The sequence below is a fragment of the Hydra vulgaris genome, chromosome 01, assembly GCF_038396675.1.
Source record: "Hydra vulgaris chromosome 01, alternate assembly HydraT2T_AEP".
In the NCBI taxonomy this organism is placed as follows: domain Eukaryota; kingdom Metazoa; phylum Cnidaria; class Hydrozoa; order Anthoathecata; family Hydridae; genus Hydra; species Hydra vulgaris.
Window position 1 is genome coordinate 63,747,740 of NC_088920.1, and position 24,425 is coordinate 63,772,164.

The 24,425-nt window shown below is 31.2% G+C and overlaps 1 protein-coding gene across 2 annotated transcripts; it reads left to right on the forward strand.

Moving 5' to 3' along the window:
* The first annotated feature begins 423 nt into the window (after window positions 1–423).
* LOC136075522 (hemicentin-2-like) lies at window positions 424–21,378 on the forward strand. Of its 2 annotated transcripts, none has more exons than XM_065788911.1 (10): window positions 424–500; window positions 7,129–7,449; window positions 7,598–7,894; window positions 10,914–11,180; window positions 11,258–11,563; window positions 11,653–11,907; window positions 12,013–12,261; window positions 12,445–12,559; window positions 12,667–12,872; window positions 20,565–21,378. In XM_065788911.1, exons 1-10 carry the CDS (start codon window positions 461–463, stop codon window positions 21,353–21,355), a joined length of 2,847 nt encoding a protein of 948 aa, XP_065644983.1. In that variant the 5' UTR covers window positions 424–460; the 3' UTR covers window positions 21,356–21,378. The 2 variants fall into 2 exon arrangements, with proteins under 2 accessions (XP_065644983.1, XP_065644984.1); XM_065788912.1 differs by having other exon boundaries at window positions 12,043–12,261.
* Window positions 21,379–24,425: the final 3,047 nt, after the last annotated feature.

The following is a 24,425-nucleotide window of genomic DNA, read 5'->3' on the forward strand; positions in this document are numbered from 1 at the left end:
ATATATATTTATATATATATATATATATATATATATATATATATATATATATATATACACACGTTGTCACAAAATGGGTTCCTTCTTTAACAATAATAATTATACATGTAATCAATCTTATAAGATAGTCATAGAAGATTGGCATAGTTTGATTTTTAAAAAATTATTGGTGATTTTTATTTCAACCAACTGGTCTGTATTTAAAACTTTTTTTCTAAATGAAGGCAGCGGAGTGTACATATGCTCTAGTTTATTAAATTAAAGATCATCTTGACCTTACTTGCATTTTAATCTCCATAAATATAGCAGATTGAAACGGTTCGTGCATGATTAATGCAGATTAAAATAATCCATGCAATAAATAATGGAGAAGATTCTATAGTGCAAAATAATAAATTATGCATAACAGAACTAACTGTAAAATGTTGCGTTTTATATAAAATTCAAATTAAAGGTAAAAATGTATGAATTGCTTATATTGTGTTACTGTATTTTGAGAAGTAAGGTTTTATTTATTTTTTTATTTTTACTTAAACTTTTATACTTTTAGATTGTGTATTAAATAAATTTTTTTATTAGCAGTGTTTTTATACAAAGTGTTTTTTTCATTTTTTGTTTTTTTCGTAAAAAGGTATTTGTGCTTACTTTTACAAAAAAATCTGAAAAAAATTTCTGCATTTTTTTGATATCCTGAAGTGAAATACTTGAGTTATTTAATGTGGAGATAGATATGGATTTAATGTGAAGTTTTGCTATTTTATTAGCCTATATTATTCAGCTCCACAGAAGAAACAGTGAAACGAAATATGTGAATTTATTTCAATCAGAAAGATTGATTTGATTATAGTTCGTCAATGTGGAATACTCGATGTGGAATAAGACATTATCTCTTCCTGGTATTCCATATTAGGCACTGCTTAGTTATAAATTACATGTCGTTAAATTAATAAAATCCAATTTTTAACAGATAAACTATGTATAGCGCATAATAAGGTAACATATCTGCTTACCTACCTCAATTTCACAAACGTACTAAGAAAAATCAAAATAAAGTTTGTTTGCATAGATGTAAAAAACCAAATAAAACATTTGCAATATTTTATGTGTTATGTTTGCACATGAGATTAGGGCTACGAATAACATAAAACGCTACCATGCTCAATATTTAGCTATTGTAGATGGCTACAATAGCTAAATATGTATGAATGTAGATGCCTCTAACAATTTCTTAAAAACACCAATATTCCACATTACGTTACTATTCCATAATCGGCACCTTTACTCTAGTAATTTATATCAAGTGATTTTTATTAATGACGTTTGTACACTTATACTAAGGCTTTTTTATATGCGCAGTTTTTATCAATATTTCTTTGCATAATTTGATTCAAAAATAACACAGTTATAGATATAAGCAAATACAGAACAAAACAAAGGCAAATAGAATGTGAACATTCTATGAAAAGGTGAAAACGAAAGCTTTATCCAATGTTAATTATGTTTTAAGTTTTTTTAAAAATGTTGAAAAAGTGTTAAAAGTATAAAAGAAAGTCTAAAAAGTTAACAAATATAAATCTTAACAAATATATCACTGAATCCTAATAACTTCTTATGGCATATGAACCTAAGGGTTCTTTTTTACTATACTAGTAAAATAAATAACAATAAAGAATTGATATACAGTACTCTTTACATATTTTGTAAAATTTTACTTGTTTGGATTTTTTATATATACACTGCCGCTCACGGAAGTTAGGACAAAAAATATTTTTTCAAAAGAACAATATTAAAATGTAATTACGTTATAAAATTATTTACTAATATTAGTAAAATTTATGTTTATATAAAGATAAATCAAGTTAAATAAAATTTGTATCAAAAAAGTTCTAAATTAAGTTATTTTAATGTAAATATATTAAAATAACTAACATTTAAAATAACATAAATTGTACTCACAAGTAAGAGTCTTATCATTTTAAATAAATAAACAGAGAACGCAGAAACATATTAAAGGTCACGTATGAACCTGTATTTTACATTATCAACTCAAATCTTTTAAGTTTGTCATTTAAAAAGTATTTCTATTGTTTACTGTGTTTTTGCAGATATTTTGTGTATTTTGTGTTAGTGTTTAAAAAATTTCAAGTGCAGAAGTTCCAAGGTAAAATTATTAATTATTTTTTTAGTGTAAATTCAAAATATTGAAAATATAATGCCTAAAGGTAAGCCAATAAGTGTTGAAAAAAGGACAGCAATACTCACTTTGCTTCAAGAAGGCTATACAGTTAAAAAAATAGCTGAAAAATTAAATCTGAGTAAATCAACAGTTAGCTATACGATTTATCGATATTGAGATTCTGGAAGTTTGGAAGACAGAAATCGTCCAGGTCCTTCTCGCATAACAACAAAAACTGATGACCGACGTATAAAAATCATCAGTAAGCGTAATCGAATGTTAACTGCTCCACAAATAACAGCTATTTTCAACTGTAATCGAGAAAAAAAGTTTCTGTCAGTACAATCAAACAAAGATTGCTAAAAGCTAATTTGCATGTTCGTGTTGCTATCCGAAAACCATATCTACGAAAAGTTAATCGAAAGAACAGATTCCGTTGGGCACAGCTCCACAAAAATTGGACGATGGATGAATGGAAACAAGTACTCTGGACCGATGAGCCAAAATTTGAAGTTTTCGGAAATAAGCGAAGAGTTTACGTTAGAAGATCTGCTGAAGAAAAAATACTAACTCAATGTCTGGTTCCAACAGTAAAACATGGTGAAGGCTCTGTGATAGTTCGGAGTTGTTTCTCTCTGGATAGAGTAAGATATTTGCATAAAATCGATGGTATAATGAGAGCAGAACATAGAGATATCCTGGAAACGAGTGCAATCCCTTCGGGACTTCGATTAATCGGATATAATTTTATTCTGATGCATGATAATGACCCTAAACATACTGCATTACTATGTAGAAATTATTTAGAATCAAAAAAAGCTGAAAATGTATTACGTGTAATGACCTGGCCTCCCCAAAGCCCAGACCTCAACCCCATTGAGTTATTATAGGATGAACTGGATAGAAAAATTAGAACTGTATGTCCAACATCAAAATCTCATTTATGGAACATTATACAAAAGGAATGGAATAATATTCAAAAAGAAACAATCAGAAAATTAATTGAAAGAATGCCGAGAATAGTTAAAGCAGTTATTAAATCAAAGGGTGGTTTTTGTGACAAAAAAAAAAATTTAATTATTATAATGGTTTGTATTACATAAATCTGACTAATAATATATTTTATATTGAAAAAGTATAAAAAATATAATTTTTATTAATATAAATTAAAAATTCCATAACGTAATTATATATTAATTTTGCTTTTTCGAAAAAATCTCCTCTGTCCTAACTTCCGTGAGCGGCAGTGTATATATTTTTTTTAATATTAAGTAGTAATATATATATATATATATATATATATATATATATATATATATATATATATATATATATATATATATATATATATATATATATATATATATATATATATATATTTGGGTAGGGGGTCCAAAAAATGAAGTTTAGAAATTCTGTTCTCCTCAAGGCTTATCTTGTTTCATATAATATTAGAGAATTTCTGTAAAAATTTGAAGCAAATTGGATAATATTTAGGGGTCCATAAAAATTTTGACTCTTCATTTATACGGTCTATACGGTCAAAAGAGTAAAAGTTTAATTTGATATTTTCATATTTTAATATTTAAAATTTTAAATGAAAAATTGTTATAATACTGGTTTCAAAAGTATGACATATAAGTAATGCCCCATCAAATGTCATCTACCGCGATCATGGCTGCCTTAAAGGAGGATGGATAAATCTGGCAATGTTGCTGGACAAAACGAAGCAGAAACAGTTTTTGATCTTTGGTGAGGGTTTCATTATATTTCTGGATAAGAGCAGTGCCACGCTCTGTGCTATCATTGACAACCTTTATCTTGTTGACTCGATCCTTTAAATTTTGGTAGCAAGCATCCAATTTCCATGCTTCTGGATCTTTTAACGGGAAACTCTTGGCCTCCTCCTTTCCAGTGATACTAAGTACTTTGAAGAGACAAAATATTCTTTGGGTCGCAAACTTTTCAAGATGATTGAAGTCTGTGCCACACGTGTTTATTCTCTTCAGAGCTGAGTCTTTGGAAGCTGGAGGTTGGCTATCATAGCTCTTTTAACATCTAGAGGGACTCGGTTGTCATAAAAAGCTAAGCCCACGAGGTGTACTGAGAAGAACCACAGATGTTGAGTAAATGCAGTGTAAGACGCATCAGCAATGATACGGTTTGGATATTTCTTGAGAAGCCCAACCATCTTTGCATCATTCAGGGGAGCGTATGAAGCCAGTGGAACCTTGTGCCAGAAACGTCCATAAATGAGAGAAACAAAGAGTGCCAGCTCCTTCAGACCTCGCTTTTCTGTAGCAGACAATTCCAACTGGCCTTTAAATAGCACCATTTTTAGAGAATAGATGGTCTTTGACATCCATCGAGCATGATGCATTGCTCCTGGTGCTCGGAACTGGAACTCCATCTTAAAACTGCTTCCACCGAGGAAGACAAGACATAGCCGAAGGAGCTCGAGGTAATCCTTCCGAGGCTGCTGATGCACTATGGCTTTGGTGTAGTAGACAACCATCTCCGTCCCTAGAGCTTCGGTATTCTCATTGAAGATTTCGTCTCTAACTGGCAAATACTCTGTTTGCCTGATTCTTTTGAAACCTCTTAAAAAGACTAACTTCTAGTTCAGCCGTCCCACCAAAAACAGCTGTGAAGACACTGCTCAGAAAGACTTCCAGGACATGATAACGGCATCCAATGTTTACAAATTCACTGCCAATGGCTTCCTCAATAAGAACGCATACCCCTCGATGAATGCCTATGTTGGAGGAAGTTGTATCAAATACCTTGAACTTTCTCTCGTAGATTCCAGTCATCTAGTACATTTAGGCATGCGGCAGCTTGTTCTTCCCCATTTCCTCCTAGAATTTTTATGGAACTGCCAACAACTTCTTGATACCATTCCCACATTCCCAGTGACGATCACAGCAATTCGATCGACGGTTTCTTTTGCACCAGTTATGTCCGGAAGCAGTTTCCCATCACAATGAAGAAGAAGAGGAAATTCAAAAAGAACTCTTTTCTGGTTCAGCTACTTTTTTTTGGGTAGTCATCCTTGACCTTCTAATGGAGTTCCTAGACAGTGTCAGGCTGTCAAGAGGATGGCCTAAAGCCTTTGCTTCTGATGCAACAACATACATAGATCCACGATCAGGAAGATTTACTCTATCTAAAGCCCCTGCAACTTCTGGAGTCGCAGGGGCTTTAGATAGAGTAAATCTTCCTGATAAAATGAAAAAATACATTCCGACTATATTAAGATAAGAAATATAGTCAGAACTTTTAACCGAGCTTGGCTTAGCAATTTATAACGTAAAATAATCACTAAACTTGTAAATTTATACTTTTGATTGTCATAAGTTTTAACATGAACAATACATATCCTCCAAGATTGAACCAGTTGTCCAGAACTAATAGGAGAAAAATCAAGGCGAAGATTCGAAAGAAGAATGAGAATAGAAATAAACGAACGCTTTTAGATCCAATTAACAGTAGTACAAAAATAATGATGGAAACTTCTTAGGCAAGCTCGGATTAATTCTTCTAAACAACACTACGCAGCAAGATTCTTTGCATTTAATTATTAACCACTAATAAAAGAAAAGCCCATGCAAGCTTATTACTTAACTTGGAAATCTCAGAATGAATTTATTGAGGCAAAAAATTGGTGGTTTGAGAAGGTATCCAAGAAATAAGGAAGTCAATAAAGTTTACCATTGTCAAGGGCAGTAGTTTTAATTTGTCCCACAGCGAAAAAATTATTTTTGTTTTAACGTTTTTCATTACGGCAATAATGGGAGCTTTTTAAGCTAAAAGACCTTGAAAGGAAGCAGTCAAGGCTACAAAATGGCGTTTTTACGGCAGCTATCTACAATGGAGTTCACCCTGCCGGCAATTTTTTGTTAAATAACGTCTTTTGAACGTTCAAAAGACGTCTTTTTAGGACTAAATGTCGGCTCGGCAAGCCATCAGATTAACCAGACAGATCAATTAACAATTTTTATTTCCTGCACTACGTTTAAAAGCTGAGAAATTTGCTAAACTCTACCTAGCAGACTTAAGTAAAATGAATTTTCTGAAAATGAGCATAAAAAAAAGCAAAGTAATTTTTTTTCGTTTAAAGAAACAACCTGACCAGTGGAAAACTTGTAAAACTTCTAAATGAAATTTATGCAAAGGGACTGTATACTACACTTACCAAACTCTGTGTAAATTAATAAATAAATGCCTTTTGAACATCTGAAAAACAAAGGATTTTTCAGCAAAAGCCTAGAAGCAATCAGCTACTTGATGATCCTTTCCATTGAATCAGATTTACTCAGTAGCATGTATTATGATGAGGCTATTTCAAATTTTGCAGCTAAGAAGACGTTACTGAAACAACGCCGGAAAATGGCGTTGTTTCAGTAACGTCAATTTTTTTGCTATATATTATTTTAGACTCGCAGAATCATGGGACATCCATAAAACATTTGAAAGTAGATATTGCAAAAGCTCTAGGGGGCCTATAAACCCATATATGCATATGCAATGCAACAGAAAATCGTAAAACATGTAAATGAAGCCTAAGAATTAATAACTTCGATATGGTAAACTTTTTGTAACTTTCACAAACCAAATATATTATTAGCAGTTTCAAAATTTGCATTTTAGAACTAGTCTGTATAGTTGCAAAGTTGATATTCTCAGTTAAAAAAAGTGAACCTAAAAACTCCCATTTTAAACGTTTACAAAGAGTGTTGCTAGATAAACTTTAATAAATAAAATGTCTAAACAGTTCTTAAAACTGACTACAAAGGTATGGTAGGTAAACCTTATGAAATAAAAAGTAAATATATATTGGATGTCGTTTTGATAAAATAAAGTTATGCAAAGGTTCTTTTTTAAATCATTTTTCATATATTTACCATCCTAATAAGTAAATCATATAAAAATTATTTAAAAATATGTTTTAGTTTTGAGTCTGCAATTTTATTCTAATCCTGCGTCAGAAGTTTACTCAATAATTGGCAACAACGTTTACCTATCGTGGCATTATAACACTGAAGAAATAATTAGAGTTAAATACGGGATTCTCGATGAGTCAAATTTTTTTACAAAGATACTAGTTTCAGTAACTAATGGCAAGTTAGTTCAAAATTTTCCAGACAAAGCAATTCTAGTAAATGACGTATTTATTTTAAAAAATGTCAGTGTTTTGGATAATGGCGTTTATCAATGCGAAGTTATGTACGCAAACGAAACAATATTTAGTGATACAAAATTAACTGTTGTTGGTTAGTCATTAATTTTTAGCCATTAATTTTAGTTTTATTTATTAGACTTTCTATTTTTGTTTTTATTTAACTTTATAATTTTATTACTTGTCGCATAGAACTTGCTGTAAATTTATTATTTGACTATTTACTTATTTCTTTTGTTCAGATATAACTTTAGTAAATAACACTGTTTCAAATCCAACTCCCATTGAGTTTACTACGGTTTCATTATGCAGCATTGTTGTAGGTAATATTTTTCCAGAATTAAAATGGTACCTAGGAAACATACCTGTTACTAATGGTGTAAGTACTACTTTAATTGAGAGCCGTAATGAAAGCATGACAATAGCATTTAAATTGGTTATTGATAAAGTAGAGAAACGTTTTCAAAGTATTGAATTGAGACTTGAATTGCCATGGATACCAGAACAAAAACTAACAAGCTTTACACTAATGGTTAAATGTAAGTGTTGCAGTTAATAGTTTTAATTGAAAATTAAATGTAAGTGTTGCAGTTAATAGTTTTAATTGAAAATTAAATGTAAGTGTTGCAGTTAATAGTTTTAATTGAAAATTAAATGTAAGTGTTGCAGTTAATAGTTTTAATTGAAAATTAAATGTAAGTGTTGCAGTTAATAGTTTTAATTGAAAATTAAATGTAAGTGTTGGAATTAATAGTTTTAATTGAAAATTAAATGTAAGTGTTGCAGTTAATAGTTTTAATTGAAAATTAAATGTAAATTTTAATATTGCAGCATTTTAGTTATAAATTTTCGCTTTTCTTTGCTACCCAATAGCAAGTTATCAACTTATAAAGAGATACGTTAGCAAACTCACTGCTTTTTCCGTCTTTTTTCCTCGTCAAGCCTTTTCTAATTTGCTTTATTTCAGAAAAGTAATCTTCGTTTATATAGATGCTTTTCATTTTCAAAAATATTTAATTTTAGATTTATGTCTAAAATCTAAGAGTTTTCTTACTAATATTCTCGGCCCGTTCAATTCAGACATTTTTAATAATTTTTACATTTAGTTCACTTTTTCATTTTTCTTAATTGTTATTAATTCTATCTACTCTTAAATTGATACGTCTAGATTAATATAGACGATGATATAATAGACGATGTCTATAAAAGAAAAATGAATAGGCAATATCTATAAAAAACCATGAATATGCGCAATTATGACTCCTTGATCTTTAAACTTGACTATGAACTTGATTCATAATTATGAAATTGACTGTAATTTTACTGATCAATTTTATTATTAACGTCTAGTGGAAACAAACCGGTATTAAGTTAAAACTTCACCCGAGCCTAAAAGTTTTGCTTGAAGTTGACTAGATACCCTCTTTTGATAAATTGGTGAACTTTGCTTAGACATAAAACTGTTGAAGTAACTCACACTCTATTGATACGACAAAAAACATCTTATATCTTTCAAAAACTTCTTGTATCTTTAAAATGTGTAACAAGGAGCCGGTTAGCAAATTGCCAACGTTTTATTTTTTCAATGCAATTAAGTAAGACTTGATAAAATAATGTTACAAGTGTCCACCCATGGCTAAAATATAAATACTTATAACACAATAACATGCTACATTGCCTGGCCCAACAGTATAATTATTTTTTTAATTATTGCTAAACAACTTTGGTGGTCGATTAGAAACACGACGGGAAACTATGTGTTGCTTGTCTCGATCTCCTGAGAAGCCAATATCATCACAATTTAATTAAATGATATAAGGTGTTTTAATTATTACCTGCTTCACTAAGTTTGCATGTAATGTCTTGAAATACTTTTCTACTGCTTCTTGCGTGCAAAAAGCGGCTCTAAATGAGCTACTGTTTGAACAACTGCAAACAGTTTTACATAAACTGTGAACTTGCCAAGCATTGTTTCTTGTATGTTAAATGGTTGAGCAATTCTGTTAATTAAAAAAATTACCACTTTGTACTTTAACAACTGCAAGCATGACTTGTTCTTCGGTATATGCTCTTTTTTTTTTTTTTCAAAGTTTTTTCTAAAATTTTTTATCAAGGCATATTCTATGTTAGAATAGATTTAATGTGAATCTATTAAAAACTTATATGAAAACTTTATAGAGGTTTATTTGTCAGTTAACTGTTAGTGTCGTGCAATCCAATAAACCACTGTTCTTGTTTTAAACTCATATATTTGGAAAACTCTTGACCGGCGTAATATACAAGGATACGTTTTATGTTAACTGATGGCAATTTTCACAATTCACAATTTTATGCCCATTTTTTGCAAAAAGAAAAATATTATTGCACGGTCAAAATTTACAAGTGTGTTGCAAAAATTTATTCCATTTCTTTTTTAATTTTATTTTATCTTATTCCGAAATTCTAGAACACGATCCGAAAACATTTGCAAAATATTTATTCAATAATTAAAAACAAATCAATAAACAATGTCAATTTTTGCATAACCTTCGTTTTATTTGACTATTTTTTATAAAAGTTTTTATAAAAGTTTTTAAAACTTTAATAAAGGTAAAATATTTGACTGTTTAAACTTAAGGTGGCTTCTTGAAATTTAAATTTAATGTATTGCTTTATTTTTGCTATAAGAACGCTGAATCCAAGCATAATTGGGGCAAAGATAATTGTGGCAAAAGTTTTGATTTGGAAATGTTATCACATACCCTATTTGATTATAATAGTGTCAAGAGATTTTTATATCCTCTGGTCACTAAGCAGCATTTAAAACGATGAAAGATTTGACGAAAAGAAGGTACTTGGACAGCATCTCAATCACTTTATTGATTGAGAGATTGAAAAATTTAAAAACAAATGCCAACAGCATTTAATTTGTTTCATATATTATTATAAAATGCAATAAACATTTATCAAACAACCATGGTAACAAATTTGTAAATTTTATCTACAATAATAATTCAATGCTCTTTGAAAAAATTTATTAAAAAAAAAAACTCTAACTAATTATAACACGATAAACGAGATTAAATACAAGATTATTTATACTACTTGACTAATAACTAAACTATGATTGTAAAAAAAATGTATTCGTTTTTATTTTCTTACAATCAAAACACTAGTGTAGTGATAGGATCATGAAATAATGGCATGCTAGAACTGGTGGCATAATTTGATCCAGTTTTTTACTGTCTAAACCCATTTGTGAAAAGTCTAAACCCATTTCTCAAAATAATAAATATAAAAATGAGTTGGAAATAGTTGTCTCACACAACTTGACTCGCACACAACTCGACTCGCACACAACTTGACTCGCACACAATAATGCAACAATGGTAGATATGCATCTAATGGCTGAGAATTCAGAAGAAAAGTCAACTCAACACTCAGCTTTTCATATTTCTTAAATATAATAACTAAGATTATGTTTGCATTCATGGCTGTGTTTTGATGTTACATACTTTTTACGTTTAATACATTTAGTAAATTTACACAAAAAGTTAATCAAAACATGTGTCTTTATAGATTCTCCTTCAAATTCGACTTTGTTTTTCAAAAATGTAACATCAAATATTATCAGTGACGGGTTGTCAGTGACTTTGGTTTGCACCTCTGAAGCGTACCCTCCTTCAACTTATACAATAAAACACGATTTCAACGTAATCGCAAATAGTTCTTCAGGAATTTTAAACATTGTTTCTTTTTCATTTCAAGATGAAGGAGTATATGAATGTACTCCTAGTAATGAAATTGGTGTGGGAGCCAAAAGAAAAATTGAACTTTTTTACGGAGGTAATTAAGTTAAACTTTTATTTAATAAATTTTATTTTATGCAAAATCTATTTTTAATATTAAAAAAATTATTTTAGTGGCTCCTGTGTTCCTTAACGAATCGGAAACAATCAATGTCAACGCCGGTAAATCATTGGATTTGTATTTTGTATTCATCTCGAACCCTAATGCTAGTTATCAATTATATTTTAAAAACAACGAACTTACCAGCTTAAGCAGTTCATATTATGTTACGGTGCAAAGTATATTCTCAAAAGCGAAATATACGAATGTTGTCAAAATATCAATTAGAAATGTGCTACCAGAAAATTATGGGAATTTTAGTTGCAAAGCAAAAAATGTCATTGGAGAAAAAGTTTCTGCCATTTTTTTGAACGTGTCTTGTTAGAATTAATTTTATTATTTTAGATTATTTTTTTTGTTTTATAAATTCCCGCATACAAGTATGATATCACCTGAGTATTATTTTTAGATCCTTTACAGTTTCCGAGCAACTTAAAGCTTAAAAACACTACAATCAATGTTGGAGCAATGTTTTCTCTGGAATGTTATGCCTTTGTCAACCCAGGATTTGTTGATTTTGCATGGCTTAAAAATGACCAACCGTTTAAAAATAAATCACTTTTAGCATTCTACAATGCAACATTACAAGATGCAGGAATGTATACTTGTGTTGCCACAGATGGAGTACAATCCATTAACAGGACAATATATCTAGGTGTTGCTTGTAAGATTATTGTGTTTATCTTTTAAAACAAAAGAGATGTAAGTTTATATCCAACAGCTTACATACATAATTCTATAATTTATAAATTTTATGTAGTTTTTATAGATTCTCCATTTATTTACTCTTATTCTAAAGATCAGACGCTCACAGTTGGAGAGACTGGTAAATTATTTTGTTTCGCCCGTGGTTATCCTCAACCGATTGTACAGTGGTATAAAACAGGGATTTTTCGCGCGTTGTTTACGGGGCAAAATATAACGATTGGCGCAACAGTTAGCGGTTTGTTCACTTATATTTGCGTTTGCAAAAACGTTGTCGGTGAAAACAGGATTGAAGTTACAATCAAAGTTGTAGGTATTTTTTAGATTATTATTTAAAAAATTTTAAAATTAATTATTAGTGTCAATGGTTAAATGATATAGGCGTTTTTTATTTTAATTCTTTCATTAAATTTTTTTTGTGGCGTTTTTTATTCATTGACAACATTGTGTGCATTATGTTAAATAATGTAGTTAAAATGATTAATTTAATTTTAAGAAAAAATTACGAAATCTAAAAACACATGGATAGTGCCAGTTTTTGTGACCACCATACTAGCAATCCTGATTTTGATTGTTTTCTTTATAATCCTTAGATACAGCAAATGGTGCACGTGAGTTGTATTATTTTAAATTTTTGTTTCGATTTTAAATTATAAATTTTTAACACTGTTTTTCTAAATACTTTTTATATTTCAAATACTGTAAACTATGTTTACAGATACAGCGAAAAGACTTTAGATGCTCAGTCTCTAAATGACTCAAGAAATAAGAGTTTAATTTTAAACCCTATGTATGCAGAGGAGGCTCGTAGTTATCCTGTATTTCAACCAAATTATACGCACTCTAGCGTGCATCAAACACTTGGCATTGATACCTTCAATTCTAGAAAGTCATGGGATGTGCAAGTCATGGTCAGCGGAATAAGTAAAGTTATAGTTCTTTTATATTTTAAATAATTTAATGCGTAATTGCGAATACGTCTACTAATCCTAATGTTTAATAATAGATGCAGGATTAAGATGTTTAAAAGTTAACTGAGCAGGTAGTTGTTTGGCATCTTACTTTCTCTTCCATTTTATAAATAGATTTTTTTTATGCGTGTTCAACTTTTAAAGTAAATAAAAATAAGCGCAAATAAAAATGTGCTCAGTATTTCTATCCATCTTTATTGCAACTTTTTCCTCATTATTTCAAAGTCATTGATATCTTCTAATGTCAAAAAATGTATCTAATGTAAGACTTTTATTACATTTATAAATACTTTGTTTTTTTAAGTTAGAAGATCATAAACCATCTAAGTTGTCATCCTTAAACTAATTGTATTTTTATGTTTCGTAGTCCTTAACTTAATATTTAAAAACCTTTTTTCAAATTTAGCACTTTATAATTGATACCTTACCAATGATAAATGACTTTGATAACTTATTAATGATAAATAACTCCTTATAATTGACAATTTAAATAGACTGAAAAAAATAATGAATTTTCAGTGCAAGAATTGTATTAATATTGAAAAAATTTTTTATTTTTATTTTTTTTTAAGTATCTTTGCTTCCACCAAGGCTGTAAGCAACCACAAATTAGAGTTGGAAGTTACTGGAAGAGATATGTTGAAGATTGTAGAGCAAGATAACGATTGACAGGTTGACTTAAGGAATTGCAAATTATATGAATCAGGAAAGCAAGATGAAGGAAGCGAATTCAAAAGAATTGAAGTTCGAGGAAAGAAACCAGAGGAATAGGAGTTTTTGGAGCACTTAGGAACAGTCACAGAAAAGGGATGAGACTTAATTGAATAACGAATAACAAAAGAATAAATTTTAGTAGATGGTACAAGAGACGCTAGCTCTTTAGAGCAGTGTCCATTATAGTATTTGTAGAAAAGAGAAAGAGAAGTAAAATTATGTTGATATAATAATGGATGGAGGTTGGCTGCTTGAGCAGGTCTAACTATGTTTACAATGTGTTTTTGCACCTTGTCTAAAAGAGAAAGGGTATCATTAGAAGATCTGCCCCAGGTATGGCAACAGTATTCCATTCAAGGCCGGATTTGAGATTTATAGAGATAGAGAATAGAATCCGGAGTAAGAAAGTGTCGAGCTCAATAAAGAGATGCAAGCTTATCAGATGCTAATTTTGCAACGGGTTTGATACATGGTTTCCAAGAAACATCTGAAGTATGAGTTAATCCTAGTAGATGAAGGGTAGATGACTCATTGAGTACATTACCATTCATTAATATAGAAAGATCTAAATTATTGCGATAAGGATTGGCTGAAAAAAATTGAGCTTTTATCTGAATTAAAAATCACCAGCCACTGTGAGCCCCATGCTGTAGCAGAAGTGAGATCCTTTTCAAGCTCAAATGCCCCCTCCAAGCAATCAGAGAGTGTTGGCTTCTTATCATGACAAGAATAAATAGTAGTATCAGCAAACAATGCCACCTTAGGTGTGAGAATGTTTGAATCGTTTATGTAAATTAAAAGGAGTATAGGGCCAAGGATAGAACCTTGAGGAACCTCTGAAATTACAGAATAAGAAGAAGAGTGCTGTCCATCGAGGATAACTTTTATACAACGATTAAAAAGGAAGGATTCAACAATCTTAAAGATGTTATCAGATACATCTTAAGAAGAAAGTTAAGGAGAAGACCAGCATGCCAAACTTTATCAAAAGCTTTAGAAATGTTAATAGCAATAGCCTTAACCTCTCCACCTCTGTCTAATGCACGATAAAATGTATCGGTTACTACTGTTAGCAAATCGGCAGTAGAACGAGAAGATAGGAATCCATATTGATGATCAGAAAGTAAGTTATTAGATTCAAGATAAGAAATTAAGTGTTTGTTAATTAAAGATTCAAAAACCTTGCTTATGATAGGATGAAGACTAATGGGACGGTAGTTAGACAAATCAGATCGCTCTCCAGAATTTTTGAAAATACTGATAACAGATGCCGCTTTCCAGCAGGCTGGAAAACAAGACTCTGATAAGCACTTGTTGAATAGTTTTGAAAGTATAGACGACAGCCCCAGAGAGCACTTTAGCAAGACTATAACAAGTATGTTGTCTGGGCCACAGGCTGTAGAAGAGTCTAAGCAGGAAATCACTATAGATACAGAAGCTACAATTAGAATGTTGATTGCTTGACATGCTAATCAGAAGATACGAATGTCAAACAATGGATCAACCTGTTTGATGGCTAAATCAGGTAGAACGCAACTAGTGGAATCAAGAGATGATATTGATGAAAAGTTCTTAGAAAACAGTTCAGCTTTATCTTTAGGTGAAGTGATAAAGTCTGAACCATACAAGTGAGGTGGAATAACAGATTTGCCCTTATTATTGAAACTATTGAAGATTCTCCAGAAATCATGAGAGCCTAATTTTTGTGATGAAATACAAGATTTCATGACCTGAGTATGGCGGGCTTTGGCGTTAGACAAAACCTTTTTACAATGGTTTCTTGCAGTAATAAACAGACGTCTGTTTTCTGGAGAATTGTTTTGCTAAGGAAAGTGAGTGGAAATTGCTGAGGAAAGTAAGTGGAAATTACAGTAGCACAATGTGAGGAAAACCATGGAAAAGTGTGAGGCTGGACCTGAAATCGTCAAGAGGGAATAAAAGATTCCATGCCACCCTAAATCCACTAAGTTATGTAAGAAGCGCATTTGTCAGCAGGAAGATGAAGGATTTCTACTTAAGGGCCATCATGAAGATAATCATGGAAAGAGTACTCTTGGCGGATGTGACAGCTCCGATTTGCTTCACTCCCTTTCCGGCAATACTCTTTTGTGGCTTTTGTACAGTTGTACAACCTGTCTCATCCACATTGCAAATATCTGTTGCAGTAAACCTGTGTTTTATTAGTACCGAATTCAGATTGTCGAAAAATAAATTCACATTATATCTCTTAAATCTAGTGGCATGACTCATCGATGTAGTTTCGGGCGTTTTTATTGAAAGCTCTTGTTTTCTTTATAAAAACTAAGAAAACCATTCTGCACCAGCATGCTCGTTCTTATCCCATGAAAGAGGAATTTTGCATTTAGTTTTTTTCGCATAACTGTAAACAAACTTTTGCACTTATGCATGAGTGAGGCCATAGTTAAATTTAAACCACAAACCTCTTTGAATAACTAAATAAAAGAACTTTTAAAATGTTTAAGTTTTAAACGCACAACATTTTAAATATAGATTTGCAAAGAGTTGAAAACCATTTTTTTAAGAATTGTTCTTGGCTTGTGTTCAAAATAATAAAGAACAAACTACCGTCAACGAAGTGCGGTAGTAAGATTTAAATAAATGAAAACACATACTAAGTAATAAGATCTTTGATTTAAACTCTAATTAAGTATGCCAGTATGGATAATTATAAAATAACAAAAATAATACATGAGCGATAATAGAAGGAATATAATTGATGCCTTTAAACAGTGCATTCTTAAACAATTTAGTTAAGGTATCCCATGCATAAAACCCTATAAAAAGCACATTAAAAGAAAGCCCACAAAAAAAAATTACTTAGATGTTATCAAACTATTTTATTATCTTTTATGATACAAGATTACAATTAATAATACAAAAATCACAAAAAGTTACTTTCATGTGTAAAATTCTCTAAAATCTTTAGCAGCAACTTAATTTTTGCAATTTATTTTATCCAACAGCAAAGTAGTATGTATTTTAGTGCTTGAAACCTTCATTTCTTGTTTGTAATAATAAACTGCTCGCTAGTCAGCGCAAAAGTTCAATGTTTCAACTAACCCTGTGTTCCGACCTCGGTCTCCCTGACTAAAAGTGCCATATGAGATATGCATAAAATTGGTCGAATCAATTTAGAGATGAGTTCTTCTTTGCTATCAAACCAAAGGAGGACACTTAAAATATTAAATTTGTATTTTTTTATTTATTTTTTGTGTTCTAAATCTTAACTTGATCGAACTTTTATGTAGCTCATTTTATGATTATATAGTCATTTATTTATATCTTATCTTATTAATGTTGATTGTATAGTAGGGTGCAGTGAATTTTAGTTTTTTTTACAATACATTTAGCCTGGGTGTGCAAAAGTTGTCTATTCATTTCAGAAATACTCTAGAAATATACCAATGCTCTAGGAAATTATCTTAAGGTGCCCCAAGACCTTTAAAATTTTAATGGGTCCCTAATATTATATTAAAAAAAGTTTTTCAAAAGTATGTCATGTTGGGTCTCAAAAGAAGCAAAATTTTATAAAAATTTCAAAAATAATAAATATTTTATAAAAAAACAATTATTTTTAAAAAAAAATTGTTATTTTATAGTTTATTGCAGCAAAAATGACCTGGAGTGATACGAACGTCAAGCAGTGGATCAACCTGTTTGACGGCTTTGTCAGGTAGAACGCAACTAATGGAATCAAGAGATGATATTGATGAAAAGTTCTTAGAAAACAATTCAGCTTTGTTTTTAAGAGAGGTGATAAAGTCTGAACCATACAAGTGAGGTGGAATAACAGATTTGCTTTTATTATTGATACAATTAAAGATTCTCCAGAAGTCACTAGAGCCTAATTTTTGTGATGAAATACAAGATTTCATGACCTGAGAATAGCGGGCTTTGGCGTTGGGCAAAACCTATTTACGATAATTTCTAACAATAATAAACAGACGTCTGTTTTCTGGAGAACCTTTTTGCAGATAGATATGAAAGTAATGGTTTCGATTGGCAATTGCAGCAGCACAATGTGAGGAAAACCATGGAGAAGAGTGAGGCTTGACCTGGAATTTTTGATTGGGAGTAAAAGATTCCATGCCAGCCTGAATCCACAAAGTTATGTAAGAAGCATATTTGTCAGCAGGAAGACGAAATACTTTTACCCAAGCTTCATCACGAAGACAATCATGGAAAGAGTTCCAGACAGCTTTAAGGTAGTTGTAAGAGGTACGATGATAGGGGGATTCAGATGATGAAGAAGAATAAGATAATAGTTTTAAAGAAATCAAACTGTGATCAGAAGCAACTAAGGTTGAATGTGGAGAAACGAAGCACTGACTAGGATCAGAAACAAGACATAAGTCGAGTATAGAAGGGAAATCATTCGGGTTGTCTGCAAAGCGAGTTGGAAAGTTGACTATTTGAGTTAGGGTTTGAGAAAGACAAAATTTTTGGGCAGAGTCACTGACACTAGAGCCAAGCCATTCAGTGTAATGAGCATTAAATTCACTAACTACAACAATATTGGCTGAAGGATGGAGAGAATTGGCTTGGTCAATTTGATCAGAAATAATATCAAAAAGAGTGCAGTCTTGAGATGAAGGAGAGCGATATAGAACAAAGAGAAAGGCAATTGAGTAAAGTGGTGCTAAACAAAAGCACATAAAAGAATAGGCTGTGGATTCAAACTTAGTTTCCCGTTAAATGAGTGAATTCTTACGAATGTAAATGATCAGACCAAGCATGTGATTATTGGAGTCTTTACGAATTAAAGGAAGATAACCATCAATTCTAAGATCTCAAGATGAGACAGCTGAAATCAAATTAGTCTCACAAAGAGCAAGTAGGTCTGGTGAACTTTGAAAAAGATAAGACTCAACAGTAGAAAAGTAACTTCGAAGACCACGAATATTAGTGAATTATAGGTTTAGAGAGCTTGGTGATGGTTTTTTGTGTTTTATAGTTTTTGGTACTTTATTCATTTTTAAATTTGTTAAAGAACTTGACTCAAAGCTTAGATAGTACTCAGTACACTGTTTTATAGCCATAGCAATTGCCTCATTACTATTAATAAAGCCTAAGCCGTAACAAAGGGCTCCAATTTTGGCCTTGGCAATGCACACCAAAATTACAAACAGGGATACCATCCAACCTCAACATGGCACTGTTAATTTTTCAGTGTAAATTTTTCTCTCTGAGAGCTACCACAGAGTTCGGGAAACCTGACTACCAGTCGGCCTCAGAACCATAAAACTGAGTTTTAGAGCTCTACCCTCATTAGGTAATAGAATGAGTTACCAAGTCATTAAAGCAGAAACACAAGCGAAACCCATGAATTTAGTCCTATATTGGAAGCAATGCATTATAAATACATCTGTGCCAGCCTAATAGATGAAGAAGGGGTGCGAGGCTGGTCAACAGATAGAATCTGTTTAACTCCTTAAATCTTTTCCTTAGAGGCCTTCTACAAGACAGTAGCCGGATGCATTTAAAATCTGTCCAAGATGCGTTTTTTTATCGAGACATCATCTCTAGCTTCTACTCAACCAAGAGCCCCAAGGCACGGGGTGTTTTAAGTCGGAGTTAGCATTTCCTAGCCTTTGCCTAGAAAGACGTATTCTACAAAGCAGCAGAATATGAAGCAGATTGTACTGGGTTACATGTTACCAATAGCAGGATAACCTGATCTGACATTTAACACCTGGAGCTCTAAAGGGAAACTGTCACTTGGATGTAAACTATACAGTTTTTTACTCATATCACTATGTTCCCTACATTCTTCATGTGCTAGTAAAAAAACTAAGAAACTGGGATCCAGATACCAACTATGTCTGAGAATAGAACTTGCCACAGCTCGAGAGTCAAGTAGATTTGATTCCTCCAAAATTTTTCATTTGCCAGTAAACTTTCATGTTCTAATAAATAGTACTAATTAACATTTTGAATCACTTTAATCAATAAAGAGCTTTCTAACTTATTAATAACAGACAAATGATTAAAGCCATAACAGTTATTTCTTACTGGTCTTTGTCAGTCAGGTTATAGATCTTCAAAAAAAGTTAGAAAAAGAATTTACTCAGGTTTTAGAACTTTAAAAAACTCAGGTTTTAGAACTTCAAAAGAAGTTAGAAAAAGAATAGAACTTAGAAAATTCAAGATAAAGCAATGTACAAAAGACCTGGTTGTGTTCCAATTTCTGATTCGCTAAATCGGCCTCTGCCAACTCAGCGCATTTCGTGTCTTGTTTAGACAAAGTCAATTAAAAAGGTCATTTAAAAGAGAAAAGACTTTTGTCTTTTGTTTTTAATACAAATAATTTGTCCTAATGTCTTTTCTCTTTTAGAAAATATTCAAAAAGATGCATCTCTTTCTCTTTTTTACAAACACTACCATGGTCGCTTCTTAAGCAAATCATCATTCCTTTTTTTTTTTAAATTTAAAACCCAATCTTGAGTTACTTTTAGTCGAGCTACATCATTTTAATATAACTGTTCCTTTATGTTCCAAAAACTTTAACTCATCTAGTTTTTTTTCTCGGGCTTTCTTCACGGGTGCTTTGCAATCCTTTCTTGTCATCGTGTTTACATGGTTCATTCAATTTAAAGTTTTTCAAGTCTTTTGTCAAACACGTTCTTGTTTTTAAACATTAATCTTCGTTTTCTATTACCTCTCAACTTAAATGATGGTTGGCTGCAGCTTTGTTGAAAGTAAACTAACAATAAAAAAAAAGTTGTTTTTGAGTATAAAACGTATTATACAAATACATTTATGTTATATTACCAAATAATTTTTTTTTATCATCAAGTTAATTATCAAAAGTAATAGATTTATTAAAATAAAAATAAAAAAAAGCAAAAAATTAATATTTACATAGCTAAGGTAGATATATGGATATTAAATCTGTTATGACTCCTTTTAGTGAACATCTATGACGTAGAAGACCTGGCGCAGGATACATTCCAAGATGCTACAGATTGCGATCTGATACCTATTTTATTTGACTCAAAAATGAATAATGACAATGATATTTTTTTTAAAAGTAAATTAATTATAAACCAAGGGTTTGAATCAGAACTTAACGAATGGATTGAACAAAATAATTTTACTGATAGTTTACACGTTGAAACGAGATCTCCAGATAGTTTACATGTTGAAACGAGATCTCCAGATAGTTTACACGTTGAAACGAGATCTCCAGAATCAAATCTGGATTCTACAAAAAAAATATCTTACGAATGCTCTGGTTCTCTTAAAGATATATCAGACTTTGATTATAACAGAAAGGTTTCGGAAATAAGTTCTTATTCTATACAGAAAACGACGAATAGCAATTTAGAATTCACCAGAAAGGTATCGGACAGCAACTTGGATTTCTTAAAAAAAACATTAGACAGTGATTCAAATTCATTTGAAAAAGTATTAAGCGATAAAGAAAGCTTAATTAGTAAAAATACATCAACCGACATTATTAAACCGCTTGATAAAATAGGAAACAAAGATATTCGTGTAAGGTTTTCGTCTTTTGTTGAAGAAATTGGTAATGATATCTCGGAAAAAGAAGAAGATTACAATGAACATGATTTTGATACCTTTCAAGAGATAGAAGATGAATTTAATCAACTTGATTCTGATAGAAAAACAGATATAAATGAAGAATTTAATATTGATGAAGTAGAAAAATTTGTAGATGATTTATTTGATTTTAAATAAAAATAAAAATTTTTTTAATACTATTTTAAACAATTTTATAATAACACAAAAGCAGTGGCGTAAATTAGGGTTACAAAAGGGTTACTGGGCTGACACAGCTCCCGCGAAAACCGGGGCCCCAGCTTGAAATGCAAACTAAACTTATGAAGAATCATTTTTAATACAAGTTTGCGTTCTGAAAACCATTGTGTAATAAACGATTTCATACGTATTTAAAGTAATTTGCATTTATTTCGATTTTAAATATTTTGCATGGAATTCAAAAGTTTCTATTGTTAAACTTAATGCTTCGTTGCTTAACTTAATTTACATTTAAAAACTGTAAGTTTTTAAATGTACATTAAGTTAAGCAACTAAAGTTACATCTTTTTAAAACAATATTCAAACAAATGTAAAAGCTGGAAAGCTTTTACATTTGTTTGGATATTGTTTTAAAAAGATATAACTTTATGTAATTTTCGCATATGAAAGTTCAACCAAAGCATTTGTCTAAAAATGGCAAAACTATTTATGGGTTAAATATAAACATATAATACATGGTTATAGAGGTTTATGGGGCCAAAGATTTCATTTTCGAGGTCCATTTTAATTTTGGAGAGGTCTTGACTAAGGTTTAAAAAAGCGTGAGGCGTATTGAGGCGGTTTCCCTATATGTGAGGCGAGGCGTAAGTCTCAATGCACTTGAGGCGTAAGCCTCAATTTGTTTTAGAAAAACTCTTTTTTTTTTTAGAAAAAGATTAAAAACAATAAAAATAACACTTAAGTAAATCATTCTTTCATTAGAAGTTCCAAAAAAAATCATAGAAGTTCCAAAACTCCACAGATTCGAAATAAACATGGTCTAATCTCATAAGTCATAACCCATCAATCATCGTCATTGTCACTAGAACTAGTGCTACTATTAGGATCCTCGAGGGGATCATAAATAAAATTCAATTCAACCTCTTCATCTTCGCTTTCCTCCTCGGCATGTGGAAAATCCTCATCATCATCAATTAGAATTTTTTGTTATCTAAAGGAAATATATATTTTTCAGTTAAGTAGAAATAAAAAAATAAAAAAACTTATTCAAATTAATATCCTATACCTTTGTTTTTTTTCTTTAACTTCTTTGTAAGTTGAGATACTTCACCTTCTTCGACTTCAAGTGGGTCATCAAGAGCTATACTTGCATCAAGATCTTCATAGACCACCACCTTAGAATCTTGGAGCTCTGAGATCCATTCATCACCAGAGTCTACATCATCCAAACAAAGGGGATCTTCAATTGTTTTCTTCTTTAACTGTCTGTGTTTTAGTTTCAAATTAAACATAGTGTAAACCAAATCATTGAGTTTCACTTGCTTCAAGCGATTTCTTCTCTTTGTATGCACCTATTAAATAAAATATTAAAACTCAGTAACATAAAAATTGGAAACATATAAAAACTAAAATACTTTATATTATTACTTGATTGAAGGAGCTCTAATTCCGTTCACATCCAGAAGCACTGCAAGTCAAGCTAAAGATTTTAATGAGAAATTTTGCTAGTTTAGGTGTTTGGTTCGTAAATAAATCCCATTAGTGGATATATTTCGAAATCTACCATTCAAAGAACTATAACCAAAAACTTTGTTGTGCAGGTCACATAAGCAACACCAGGCCAAAACAACTTGCTTTTTAAAATTATGTTCCGCACACTTTTCCTCAATGATCAAGATGTGTAAGCACTGGTTTTCTATTTTTTTGAACTAAAAAAGGATTCAAGTCCATAACTTGCTCCAAATAAGTTTTGCAAAGTAAGAAATGCAGAGGCAAATTGAGTAACAGCAGGTTTCACCAAATCTCCAATAGTAATCTAAAAAGCAACTTTGCATCTTTTACTTTATCCGATGCATCAATGAACTTTAAAAAGAAGTACCTTTCGGGTTATTAACTAAAAAGTTCATCAATGTACGCCCCTTTGTGTCAGTCCAACCGTCAGACATAATACTACAGCTAGTCTCAATCAATGAAGGTTTCGCTTCATCAATAGTGGCAGAAACAGCATTTTATCTCTACTTCTAGAATCCATGTTTACAACTCATGCATAGTTAAGGGTTTAAATCCCCTTCCAAATCCAAATACATTATTCATCATACCCCAATATGAAGGGCTTGTTGCAACATTGAACGGTATTGAATCCTTATAAAAGAAACGTCCAATAAACCTGAAAATCTGTCTTTATTCGTTTTTCTTTCAACCCTCATTCAAGGTAACTTGGTGCATTTGATAACCCGTGGAACATTCAGCGCTCTCACTACCAGTATTTGCTTGTTGTATAAAAAAATAAATGGGTCCATGAACTTGTTTGTTTAACTTGACTGCACTTGAGCCATTGGTGTTTTATGTAAATTTGGATTGCCTTCAGTAGCAAATGGCTCTTGCATTCCCACTCGACAAATCTCCTCCATTTCTTCGAATGCTCTTCTTTTACCCTTGGTTTCTTTCAATATAAACGACTTCATTTCTTCTTGAACCTTAATGGGAACTCGTCAACAACCTGCAACATTCTTATGAGTCTTTGCAAGATGCCCCTTTAGCCTCTTAATTCCACCAGTGATCTTCTTCTGACAAAAGTTGCACTCAACATATATATAAGTTTTGCCTTTCTGTGACCTGATTGGAGGAAGTTCAACACAATACTTCCAACTAGGATCAGTCCTCCCACTTATTTTTGACAACTTTTCCATAACTTTAGAGCTTCAAATTTGTGAAATAGTCAAAAAAAAAAATAAAAAATTTAACAACCATAGTGAGCTGCAATTGATTATACAATTCCATGTAATGAATTTTATGATTAGTTAATACAATTATACGGGCATATGAGTATAATATACAGGGCCGTACCGAGCCAATTTTGCGCTTTGGGCAAGATTATATTATAGCCAAACTAGACAAACGTCTTTGGTCCATTGTTGACCTTATATAGTTTTTTATGAGCTTAAGTTTACTGAAACTTCTTTCACACGTAGCAACTGAGACTGGTATGGTGAAGAAGATGCGAATAGCAATTGCCGTGTTGAGATAAACATCGGTCAAAGAATATTTA